The following is a 12,199-nucleotide window of genomic DNA, read 5'->3' as shown; positions in this document are numbered from 1 at the left end:
CAGAAGTCCGAACCACTGAACCCTCTTGTTAGAGGTTTATATTATAAGTATAAAAATTGTTCATGTCTAAGGTCGATTCTTGTCCGAGAGATGTGGTGCAAATATATATATTTTTAAAAAATAAATATGAAGAAAATGATAATAAAAAAGAAATTATTTTCATTATTTTTTGACAAAATCTTAAGTAAGAATTCTATTTTTTTTTTTAAGTTCGACTATTTCTACAAGTATTTTAGTAACTATTTCGGTACAAGTTTTTTGAATATATATTTTTAGTAAGAATAAATATATTTTTTGAATATTTCTAGAGTCTGAGGTGACCCAACCAGAGCATTCAATTGTGTTCTTTTTTTGGTTCCCGGGTTAATGTTAAGTTTTTATTATCCTTTATGCATTAGAGTCTGTTTCCAAGATTCTTGGGTTGGTTTCTTGGTATCGTAGTTTGGTTGTTGCCCTGCGATCTCCAAAGGGACAATAAGTTCTTCCTGTTAAATTGAAATTAAATTACTATGAGTAATTTTAATTTTTTTATTTATCTTCACTTTCAACCATTCATTTATTTTTTTTATTATAATTCATTTTTAAATGTTAAAATATAATAAAAATTCTAAACTAACAAACTGGAGAATTAAAATATCTCACATGATATCAGTTCCTTGTTTAGATTGATTTCTTTTATTTTAATTTTTTAAAGTTCAGAAATTTTATTATTTGAAAAAATGAATTATGAAATGGTCATGAATTACTGAGATTTAAGGTAAATAAACAGATGAAATCACTTCTCAATTAACAATTTAACCACAACAAAAAGGCTAAATATAAGCTTAATGCTTTATTGTTTTTTCCAAGAAAGTTCACAAAATATTGTACTAAAATAAGCATATGGAATAGGAAAAAAATTATTATTCAAAATGAATTTAGATAGAAATCTAAGAGCATTTCCAACGAAGATTTTTTGAAAAATTTCTTAAATAAAAAAATTATTTCTTATAATTTCTTTTTCATTACAACAAATTTAGGAGACATAAAGAATTTTTTAAAAATAAAATTTATATTTTCTTCAAGAAATTGTTATTTAACAATAAAAAATATTAATTTTATATATAATAATATCATAAGTAAGTAAAAAATAAAAATATAAGTTTCTTAAAATTTCTTTCCATTGAAATGAAATTATGTATGAATTTCTCACAATGATAATGATATAACACCGTGAAAACCACATAAAATACTATAAAAACCACAAAAAATAACTTAAAAAACTCATTTGAAAAAACCGCATTGGGGATGCTTTAAATAAAACATCTGCTAGTCTCGTCAAGTCAACTGAATTAGTTTCTTTTATTATGAACAAATCAATTAGTTAAGCAATCGATATAATTATAAATGTTAAATGTACAATGCCTCCCACTCTTTTCATCTTCTTAACTCCTCTCCGTAAGCCTAGCAAGTGTCTTTTTTTTTTTAAAAAAAAAAAAAAGAGAAAGAAAACGGAACCACACTTAAAACAAAGATTGAAAATAAAAAATGATATGGGCTGAAAAAAATAAAATAAAATCTAGCAAAAATACAATTACAATTTACAAGGCGTCAAGTTCTGCTCTCTTCTCTTCGCAAGAATCTAACTATAAAATGGGATGCTATTTCGATTTGCCTTCTTCGAAGAACAATTAAATGATTACATAAACTTCACGCCTAAAAAATGATCACATGAATACAATTAAAAATAAAAACGAGTTTTCACCAAAATCTCCAGGGATCTTTGTACGGAGGAACATAATTTTCTGTTGGACTAAGAAGACGAAACGAACTCACCGCTTTATCAAGGAAAGGACCGAGCTGCATCAAATACATTGTATGCTTAGAGCCACACCACAAAGAAATTCTATTTAGAATGGTAATACTTTGAGCCACATTTTAGATAAGTTTCTCAATAAACACTTAAAGAGAAGAAGAAAAATAAAACGAATCATAAAAAGTAGCATGAACCAAACTTTTTGTACAAGTTAAAATCAATTTATAGCCCTAAAACTTCTCTGTTTAACTCCTCCATATAAACTCTTGAGGGCTTTTTTGTATGTTAGGTATTAAATACTGATCTTAATTAAAAAAACAAACTCAAATGAGTTAAAAGCTAATCCAAAATGGACTTGAGTTTAATACTTCAAGAGAATGACTCCAAGCCTTAAAAATCATAAAGAAATGTCAAACTTGAATAAGGTCGGAAGATTTCAAATACAACTATAGGTCTCAACATTTCAACTCATTCATGAATTTCAGCAAAAATCAAACCATTTTGCTTTTATTACCACTTCTAAACATATCATACTGTTTATGTTTTGTAAAATTGAAAAGAAAATATTCACCTAGCCATTGATTTTCAGGTTCTACAACCCCCTTTTGATAATTGAATAACTTTCTTTTATTCTTTTCTACAAACACTAATGAAAAAGTGTGACTTGTTCCCAGTCAGCGTTTATATAATCATTTCGGGACATTTTGAAGTGCTACATATTTTGAAGTTCATTTCCTAACTGTTTTTATGCTGCTTCTACAGGTTCTTATATAATCATTTCAACTAATAAACATTAACACATGCAGACATGAGAGAGTGAGAGAAAGGGTACTTTTTCCCACCGAGGGCTGACGGTTGAAGCACTGATAGAGTACAAATAACCTGCAATCAAGTGTTTAGTAATAGGAGAAGACAATTTCTAAAATGCAACACCAAAAAAAATAATATAGCTTGAAAAGCTCAGAAGTAGCATAAAGAGAAACAATGGCATGTGAATTAGCACATTGGTGATCCCATAAAAACATAACAAAGAGAAATATAATTTTGTCTTGTTTTGTTTTTCATCCCATTGTTCCTTGTACGTCTGAAACAAGTGTGGCTCTCATTGAAAGAGAAATGGAATAGAAAAGAGAATAAAATCATTTCCAACAGGAGCTTTCAAGCACTTTGTATAATTGTATCAATATGCAGACAGTCTCATATTAGATGTGCAAAGGTAGAAATAATCTATACCAATGAAAAAACAAATTGAAAATATACCATCTCTTTCAGCTGTTGAAGCAAGATAATGCCTGTAAGTGCTTGATTCATCAGTCTGTACAATGATGATTTGCAAATTAAAAGTAATCATTACAGCCACATTCTTTCCATGAAAAAAATATAGCAAAAGGAAGTACTAACAAGTCTCAAAGGTGCTTTACGAACAAGGTACTCATAATACCAGTACATCTCACCATCAATCTGTGAGGAGACAGACAGATAAGCTACACTGCATAAACTTCAACTTAAATATGTAATATGTAAATGTAGTAACAATTTTTAATCTCTGGGATATTCATTATCATTAACAAACAAAAACATGTTTGGAGATCTTCCTGTTCTTATTTGAAGACATCTAATGAATGCATTTGATCAGCAGATATTTATATTTGATCTAACATGTTATACATATCCACTTGTTTTTTAAAATAGTATTCTAAAAAGCTACACCTTGACTGTATTTTAAGAACAATGAAGTTGTAACTTGCTAAAATACTCCTAAAAAACAGGTGACTGTACATTAGCAAACCACATCAGCAGGTTTGGTAATGTGCACCTACCTATTTTTTACAAGGAGTATTTTAACAAGCTATACATTGGATGGATGTGTTTTAAGAAAATAAAGTTATAACTCACAGTGAATATGTGAATGTACTTTAGCAAATCTCATAATAATATAGGAAGCATATTAGGCGACAGATGATAGCATGACAGGGGCTAATCTCAACCATATAATTCAAATAAATGGATAAGATTAAAACTAGTTAAAACAATCTTGATAATCCATGTATGTTAATATGACCAAGATCAACTCCCCTCATGACTAGATATCCCCCCCCCCCAAACCCACACCCACCCACGTATACACTCACACACACAAAAAGAGAGAGAAAGATCCATTAAATACTGGAATCCAAGAAATAAAGATAATTTTATGAGGCTTACTTCACTAGAATGAGTATTAAGGACTGAACTCTCTTCTAAGCGCTGACTTGAAGTAACTCGCTGCAAAAAGGTGTTATCAGAAATAAATTGAAGGATTTCCAATGCAGATCACGATTAATGCAACTTTGTGATGTGCATAGTTGGGTGTTACTTCTGTCTGTCTAAACAATAAAGTTCAAAAGACCATGATACTTTGCATATATAAATGCTTAAATAATCCATTAGAATCCATATTGATCTCAACAACATGAGACATTTAATGTGACAATCCAAAAGTTACTGGCTTAGAAGGGTGACTAATATTTAAACAATAATAGCACATACATCTGCACGTCGTGAAACACTGAAACTATTATCTCAATTCCCCTAGCCTTAGTGCCCAAAAATATAAATGGTAAACTAACCAACTGGGTAGCAGTTTCTTGTGGTTTGAAATGATTCCAAAGAGTACAAATTTTGTTTTCAATAAGAATGGCATAGACACAAAAACCATGAGTAATAAAGGAGTGACCAGTTACCAGTGAAGATCTGTCAGCTAAAACTGAATCAGCAACATCTTTTGCAGTCCATTCACTCTTATCCTTTGATTTTATATAGCTTGAATTTGGTGGACCTATCTGAATTGAGTGCAAAAACCTTGAATCGATAACTAAAACTCCATCAAATGAGCATGAGGTTGAGAAAATACCGTGACAGAAATGATAACATTATCAATAAAGTCAACACGCTCAGACACAATGCGCAGGCGTGCATCAGCTGCATGGAATTTACAGCGCAATTTTTATCCAGAAAAGGAAAATTACAAAGCAGGCATCCAGTATCTTTAAGCAAAAGATCAGTATTGTCTAGTGAAAAGTACCTATCATTCAAACGTTTTAACCACAGAGCTGGTAGCTATTAAATATAAATGGCAGTTTTAACAACTAACAAGTTCACAATGAAACATGACCTCTATTCTGAAATTATTGATAAGATAGGTTTTGCCTTGCAAAGGAAAAGAACAAAACTTACGAGAAAGTGGTGCTGCTGATGAATATCGTTCAGGCTTTCTGGATTCAATCCTTTAAATATATGGAAAGAGTTAGCTTCCTATCATAGTCAAGGAAAAATTCCAGACAAAAAGTGGAGTTGTAAACCAAATATAGTTATGTTAAATGCACTAGCATTAAATCCCATCGGATCAAGAAGCTCACTGGATATATTACTGAGTACTGACACTGTTGAATGGGGTAAAAAAAATTAGATAAAGCTGGAAGTTTCTATCGTTTTACTTACTATGAATAAATAAATAAAAGGCAAAATGTGTTTTAGATCTAATAAGATTTGATCAAAATTTGTTTTTGTCCCTACAGTTTATAAACGGGTTTTAGTCATGTATTTCTAAAATTTCGTGGATTTCATACTTGACCCTATAGATTGTTTTGACATTACGAGGGACCAAATCCACCATATTTCAGAAAATACAAGGACCAAAACCACCGTTTTTAAAATATACGGACTAAGACAAATTTTGATCAAAAACTTGGGGGAACTTAAAACACATTTTACCCTAAATAAAATGTATGTAGTTGGCATACCATTTGAAGGAAAAATTATCGGAAGGCAACTCAACAGGGTACATATAAGAATAGGCATTTATTTCATCAAGAAATGAAGCCATTTTCGGTTCTTCTTCAGCAAGAGTCACTGCAAGACATAATAAGAGCAAACATGTCTCAATTGTATGAGTATCACACAATAAAACACATAGCCAACATCAACATGAGTTCTTAAAATCTCATCTTTTCTTAACAAACACCAACATCACGCGAAGAATGAAAGAGAGATACCTGAAAGTGGCATTGGTAGAGAGAGCGAAGTAAGCCCCAACAGCATCAAATCCCTTCTAAAAATCCTGTTTTGTGAAGTGGGTTTTAGAGCACAACATGAAAAGCGTGGTCTTTCCTCGGACAATGGGCATTTGCGTTGGTTAAGGATTGTCCAGTTATTGTTTCTGATGAACATAGGCAAATAATAATAATGGGTTTAGAAAAAAGAGAGTAAATAATAAACAGAAATTATTGAAAGGGTTAAGTAAGTAGGAGTACCTGAAGATGAGGTTATTAGGTAGCAGAGTGGGAATGGGGAAGAACGAGAGGGGGAGGGAGAGGGAGGAAGAAGGAAAAACCATTGGAAGCTCTCAGTTGTGTCATCCACTACTACCACAGTACTGTAACATTATCTCACTTTCCAACACTTTCCTTTTATTACTCTTACTCTAGTCTTCCATTCTATTCTGACATCATCTCATCTCATGTGTCTCAACTTGTTCTCACACAGAATGGGTTAAATAGGTTCAATGTAACATTAGTTATTATTATTTAAAAAATAAAATAAATTGGATGGACTTTATTGTGTTTTGTTTATATTTAATTTAGTGTAAAAAATAAATTTAATTTGTTATTCATCATTATGTTAGTTTTTTTTAAGCATCAACAATTGGATAAAAAAAATATTATAAATATTTAGACAATAATTTTTTGGTTAAATTATGTTCTAAATCAAAACATAAGTGCTTGACATAACGCTTATGTGATAAAGATTAAATAAAATGAAAAAATAAAAAGATTTTGAATGTTGAACTCATGATATTTTATTAAAAAATAAGATAATAAATCATCAAGATATTTTTTTATTTAATTAATTTCATAAATATTATTTTTTATATATCATTAGTCAAGAGTTATTATTTTTCTAATTCTTAAAATTTATAAAAAAAATTAAAAATTATTTAATATATAAATATTTTTAATTTTATTTATATCATTTTATATATTTTCATTTTGAATAATCTACATATTTTTATTTTTATTTTACCAATTTATAATTAAATTTCATAAATTAGTATATAAATTATTTTGTAAAGTGATTTTAATATATATATTATTTTACTCTAATTATATAAATCAATATAATTACATCAATTAATTTATACAAATTAAGTAAATTTATTTTAATATGTAAATTGTTTTTATTTTAATTATTTAAATTAAAAAATAATATTTAATTTTTTAAGAAAATTGCATGTTAATATTTTAACTATAAAAAATTATTTATTGAATAATTTTTTAGTACTAATTATATAAATCAAGAAAATTACATAAATTAATATGCAAATTGTTTATACAAATTATGTAAATTTATTTTTATATATAAATAATACAATTTTTCATTTAATTATAAAAATTAATAAATTTGTAATTTGTATATTATTTAATATTATTTTAAATTTACATAATTTGTATAAATTGCATAATTTTTGTTAAATAATCTATATATTAGTTTATGTAATTTTTTTAAAAAAATTATAGTAAAATAAGAACACATTGTTATATATAATAATTTATTAATTTATGTTAAAATAAAGTTTTATAAAGTAAATAGATACATGTAAAATTAAATATTTAAATATTTTATTTTAATTTATAAATTTTTATAATTCAAAAAAAAAATTGATAACTCTTGACTAATAATATATATAAATTAGTGTTTATAAAACTTGATTAAACAAAGTAAGAGACTTAGTTGTTTATTATTTTATTTTAAGTAAAGGTCATCAATTTTTATCAATATTTTTTTATGTTTTACTTTTTTAACCTCTTATTAAAACATCACGTCAACAGCCTATGTAAGCATCATGTTAATAATAATACATCATATCAAAGTTAATATTTGACTTTAGACGATCAATTGACGAAATGATCAAAATTATAATTTATCATAATTTTTTTGTTAACAATTGAAAATATTAAAACTTAATTTGAAAATAAATATGAAAAAAATAGTTTAAAAGAGATAACAAATTAAGAAAAAAATTCTTACTTGCAATTAGGGGTAGGAATAGGCTAGGCCGGCCTACAGGGGCCTACGACCTGGCTTACATAAAGTCTGACCTGAACTGGCCTATTTAATTAAAATAGTAGGTTCAGGCTTATTAAAAAGCCTTGCCTGATGGACCGATCTATATATATATTTATATTATTTATATATATATAATTATTTTTTAAATACAATTAATTTTTTTAAAACTGTCAAATTTTGATTACACATTAGTGCGCCATAAACTTCTATTCCTATAATCAAGGACTTTAATTACAATTTAGGTGTGAGTCATGTGCCATTTTATTATTTTGATTGACTTTCCTTTTTCTTTAACTTTTCATATTACGTTCCTACTCCATAAAATATTAAATATTTATTGTGAAGAAGACTTTTAAAAAGGCTATCAGGCCTTTGATAGGTTATAAACCAGTCTCAGGCTTCAAAGATTCATCATAAGCTAGGCTCAGGCCTTTCAAAGTCTGGCCTGACCTGCCCTATTCCCATCCCTACTTGCAATTGAATCTCTACAACTCACATTTAATAATACATGTTTTATATTTTATTATAGGTAACATATATAAATTATGGAATTCTATGGAAAAGCTAGGGAACTAACAACTCTATTTGTGAATAACATGATTCTAGCATATTAATGTGATGACTCATATAATGATTTAATACTGACACGACATTAAAGAATAAAAAATACATAATCATAATATTTTTTTTGGAGACTAAAATGACACACTTAATTTTATTTTGCTTATTTTCTATATTCATTTTGTAAAATTATTAAATTCAAAAATTAAAATAGAATTCATAAATAAATAATGGTGAAAAAGAAGGAAAAATAGAATGAACAAAAATTTAAATGTCTTTTGCAAGAAGACACTCTAGCTGCTTTATGTTAGGGCAAGAATAAAAAAAAAAACAAAACATCTAAAAATTATTTTGGCTTTTTTTCATCATGATAATATGTCTTGTCTTTCTCTCTCTCTTTTTTTTCTTAGCTTTTTTTTTCAAGTAATGCTATTGAAATCTGTATTAAGGATGGATTGTTTTAAAAAAAGTAAAAGGGTACTTTTAAATATGAAAAAAGTGAAATGAAATGGAACGGTGACGTGTCAAGTGGTCCCATATATATATATATTGCCACCAAGTAACACCAAATCATATAAAACCATTTCCCTTTTCCAAATTTCTTCAGAGTTCAATTCATTCGTCTATCAATCAGAGTTCCGCGTTCAACTGGTTTTGGTTTGTTCCCTCCTCTCTTTCATGTCCCATATTATTTTCTTCCCTGCATTCATGTCCAAACTCAAAATTTCACTTCCATAATTTTCTTGGAACCCCTTTTTCTTTTTTATAAACTACTTAGAAAAATGAGGTTTTAGTAGTGGGTGTATGAAAGAATCATGAAATTTTCAAACTTGTTATCTTGTTGGAATTGAAGAATATTAAAATGAAATTAAAAGGAAGTTCATTCAAGAATATACACTAGTAATGTGTTAGGTTGATTGAATTTACTAACTTTGTTGTATGATTCTTTGATTTGTGCGCATGGGGTTCCAAGAATCAAGTCCACATTGAAAGGAAGGTCTTCATTGAATCCACATGTTCCACTCTCTAAAGGGTGTATGAAAGAATCATGAAATTTTCAAACTTGTTATCTAAAGGGAATGCAGAAAAAGATTCCAAGAATCATGGTGAGTCACATCCTCAACCTCAGTACAATCAGCACCTTCTTCAATCTAAGACTAAAAACATGCCTCAGTCTTTGCAAGTGAAGAATGTGACAGAATGGAAAGTGCGACAAGCTGACCTGGAACTTGGATATCTAAAGTCGGCATTTCCTGATTATGCTAAACAGTCCCTTAGAGATGCATACTTGGCAAACAGTTCTGATCTGGATTATTCAATTGACTTGCTCCACCACTTTGATGATGATGAGGCAAAGTTTTTTATTTCAAGATTTAATTTAGGCTTTGTCAACTATAAGTTTTGTGCGTTTATGCAGTATTTTTTGTTTAGTCTGTGTTAGTGTTAAATGAATCGCTGGATATGGTATGAATATGATGATGATGGTGATGATGAATGGAAATTTCTACTTGGAAATACTTATACAGTCCATTTCCCCTTTCTGTTTTAATACTTATTTTCTCCCTGATGTGATCATCTTAAGGCTGCATTGCATGGAAGCAAAGATTTCCATCTTATGGTTGTTAAACCCTACAAAGTGATTTCAGATTGCCAAAGGCAAAGTTTGAATTATGGAATTCTGTTTTCCCTCTAAATGGCCATTCTTCATATTTCATGTCTTCATGGTTCCTTTATTTTAGTGGATAGTCTTCTTTTCTTGGAGATGCCTTTTCTGCTCTAATGCATAATCCTGTGTCCATTTCCGTGAGATCTTTGGTGTTTCCAAACGCTGTTATGTGTGTGTATGTTTTAACCTTTCTTTCATTTTCCTTCTATTATTTTGTTTAAGGGATGGAAATACATATCACTGCTTATAGGACCTGATGCAAAGGAAGATTTGTTATGCTCTCTAATATATATGCAAATGATAATGAGATTTAAAATGTTAACAATAGTCCCTAAAATTTCTCTTACCTTTTAACGTAGGGGCAATCTGTTTCCTGATATAATGAATTGCTAGAATTATCATACATTGGTTAACTTAATTCATCAAACACTAGCTTAGGAGCGAGTGCTTTTGTAGTCATAGTCACTTCACAATCATATCGCTTTAACTAATTATTCAATTTATATGCAATATACGTTCTACTTCTTTATGTTATACTACTTTTTGACCAGTAATCGTTTTTACCTTACAGATTAATGGTGATAAGTCTTCTGTGAGACACTGGATATTGGGAATGCTCCAGAATCTGTACCAGCAGCTAAAGCTAGTGCTCCGTCAAATCTGGCATAAGTTTAAAAGTGAATAAATTTGGAACTCACATTGGTGCATTAAGTGTAAAAATAGGGAAGGTTACCTTGGACAACACACGTACATGGTTCGTTTTTTGTGGTTTGCATAGTTCTAAGCTAGCGGCGCCTTATTTTGCTTTTGGTCTGACTCTGACGTGTACCATTAATTGTGCAGCTTTCACTTGTATGAAATGGTGGAAGACCAAAAAAGATATATTGTAAAAGGAAAAAATAAAACTAAATGAAATGATTTTGCTTGGGATTTGTAATTGCAATGGAAAGGAAGATATATTCAACTCTATCAATTTCATTTATGCATGTATGTGCATGTGATTCAACTCTATCAATTTCATTTATGCATGTATGAGCATGTGACTCGAGATTTTTACTTTACTTTTAACTGGTTTAAATAGGTTGAGTTAAACTCATAATTATCTTTTAATTCTTTGTTTAAAAATGGGTTTATAATGAAGTAGTTTATATATTTTTTTTAAAGAAAGTAGTTTTTTTATATAATTAAATGAGTTTAATATCTATACACTAACAATGTAAAATAATTTTATACTATCATCTAATAATAAATTACTGTTTGAATTATTTTAAGATAATTAAAAGTATCTTATATAATAGGTTGTTGTGATTATTGGTGATTATGAAAAAAATTTATGTCGTTAGTATATAATCTTTTTTCTCTAATTAAATAGTGTTTAAAATTATTTTATGAAGTACACTTAGTTGGATTTAATGGATTAGCATTATCTAATTATTGAATTAAATTTTAAAATTATTAATATCAATTATGAAAATAAAATTTAAACAATTAGAGGAAAAAATCCAATTTAAAAATTAAAAGAAATAATTAAAACAAGAAAAAAAGGTAAAAAAATCTAATTTAAAATTTGATGCAAAATATGGAGACTCGGGATCAATTTAACCTAAATATTTTTTCCACAACTACAATTGTTAATAGTATTTTGTATAATTGTTAGCTCACATATCATGGGAAAAAATTATACGAAATTTGTGTAATTTTAAATATTTTTTATTAATATTACATTAATAATAATAATAAACTCTATTGCTATATTATTATTAATATGATTACACCAAAAAATTATTATTAATATAATTTGGGATTAATAGGATATATATTTTGTTCTGCTTGTGTCAATTGTTGTTTCATCAGCCTATCGTGCAAATTTTTAAAACATACACTAAATCTAGAGAAAAGCAAACTTTTTACTATATTTAATAAGTCTCACCACAAGATTGTAGTAGTATAATTTTTAATAAATTTTGATTAAAAAAGTACTACTTATTTGTCCTCCGCTAGAAGTCTAATTTAAATATAAATCTAAATCTAAACAGTAAAATACATAGCACCGGTTACTTTTCAAATAAATC

At 28.2% G+C, this 12,199-nt stretch overlaps 2 protein-coding genes across 4 annotated transcripts; one reads left to right on the top strand and one right to left on the bottom strand.

Moving 5' to 3' along the window:
* Positions 1-1,533: 1,533 nt before the first annotated feature.
* Positions 1,534-6,291, bottom strand: LOC114409014 (psbP domain-containing protein 5, chloroplastic-like). 3 transcript variants are annotated; one of them, XM_028372287.1, is made up of 12 exons: positions 6,088-6,291; positions 5,830-5,993; positions 5,578-5,686; positions 5,012-5,061; positions 4,689-4,756; positions 4,519-4,617; positions 4,001-4,060; positions 3,197-3,256; positions 3,056-3,110; positions 2,628-2,677; positions 1,816-1,839; positions 1,534-1,695 (listed from the first exon to the last, which is right to left on the bottom strand). In XM_028372287.1, exons 1-12 carry the CDS (start codon positions 6,168-6,170, stop codon positions 1,690-1,692), a joined length of 828 nt encoding a protein of 275 aa, XP_028228088.1. In that variant the 5' UTR covers positions 6,171-6,291; the 3' UTR covers positions 1,534-1,689. The 3 variants fall into 3 exon arrangements, with proteins under 3 accessions (XP_028228088.1, XP_028228085.1, XP_028228087.1); XM_028372284.1 differs by having other exon boundaries at positions 1,534-1,839; XM_028372286.1 differs by lacking the exon at positions 3,197-3,256 and having other exon boundaries at positions 1,534-1,839.
* A 2,747-nt stretch (positions 6,292-9,038) lies between these two features.
* On the top strand, positions 9,039-11,089 carry LOC114409013 (polyadenylate-binding protein-interacting protein 6-like). Its single transcript, XM_028372283.1, has 3 exons — positions 9,039-9,118; positions 9,435-9,812; positions 10,699-11,089. The coding sequence occupies exons 2-3, from the start codon at positions 9,510-9,512 to the stop codon at positions 10,810-10,812; spliced, it is 417 nt and encodes a 138-aa protein (XP_028228084.1). The 5' UTR covers positions 9,039-9,118; positions 9,435-9,509; the 3' UTR covers positions 10,813-11,089.
* Positions 11,090-12,199: the final 1,110 nt, after the last annotated feature.

This window comes from Glycine soja, chromosome 4 (genome assembly GCF_004193775.1).
Source record: "Glycine soja cultivar W05 chromosome 4, ASM419377v2, whole genome shotgun sequence".
NCBI lineage: Eukaryota > Viridiplantae > Streptophyta > Magnoliopsida > Fabales > Fabaceae > Glycine > Glycine soja.
The sequence above is the reverse complement of the archived record's forward strand: the minus strand, read 5'-3'. Positions and strand labels throughout refer to the sequence as shown.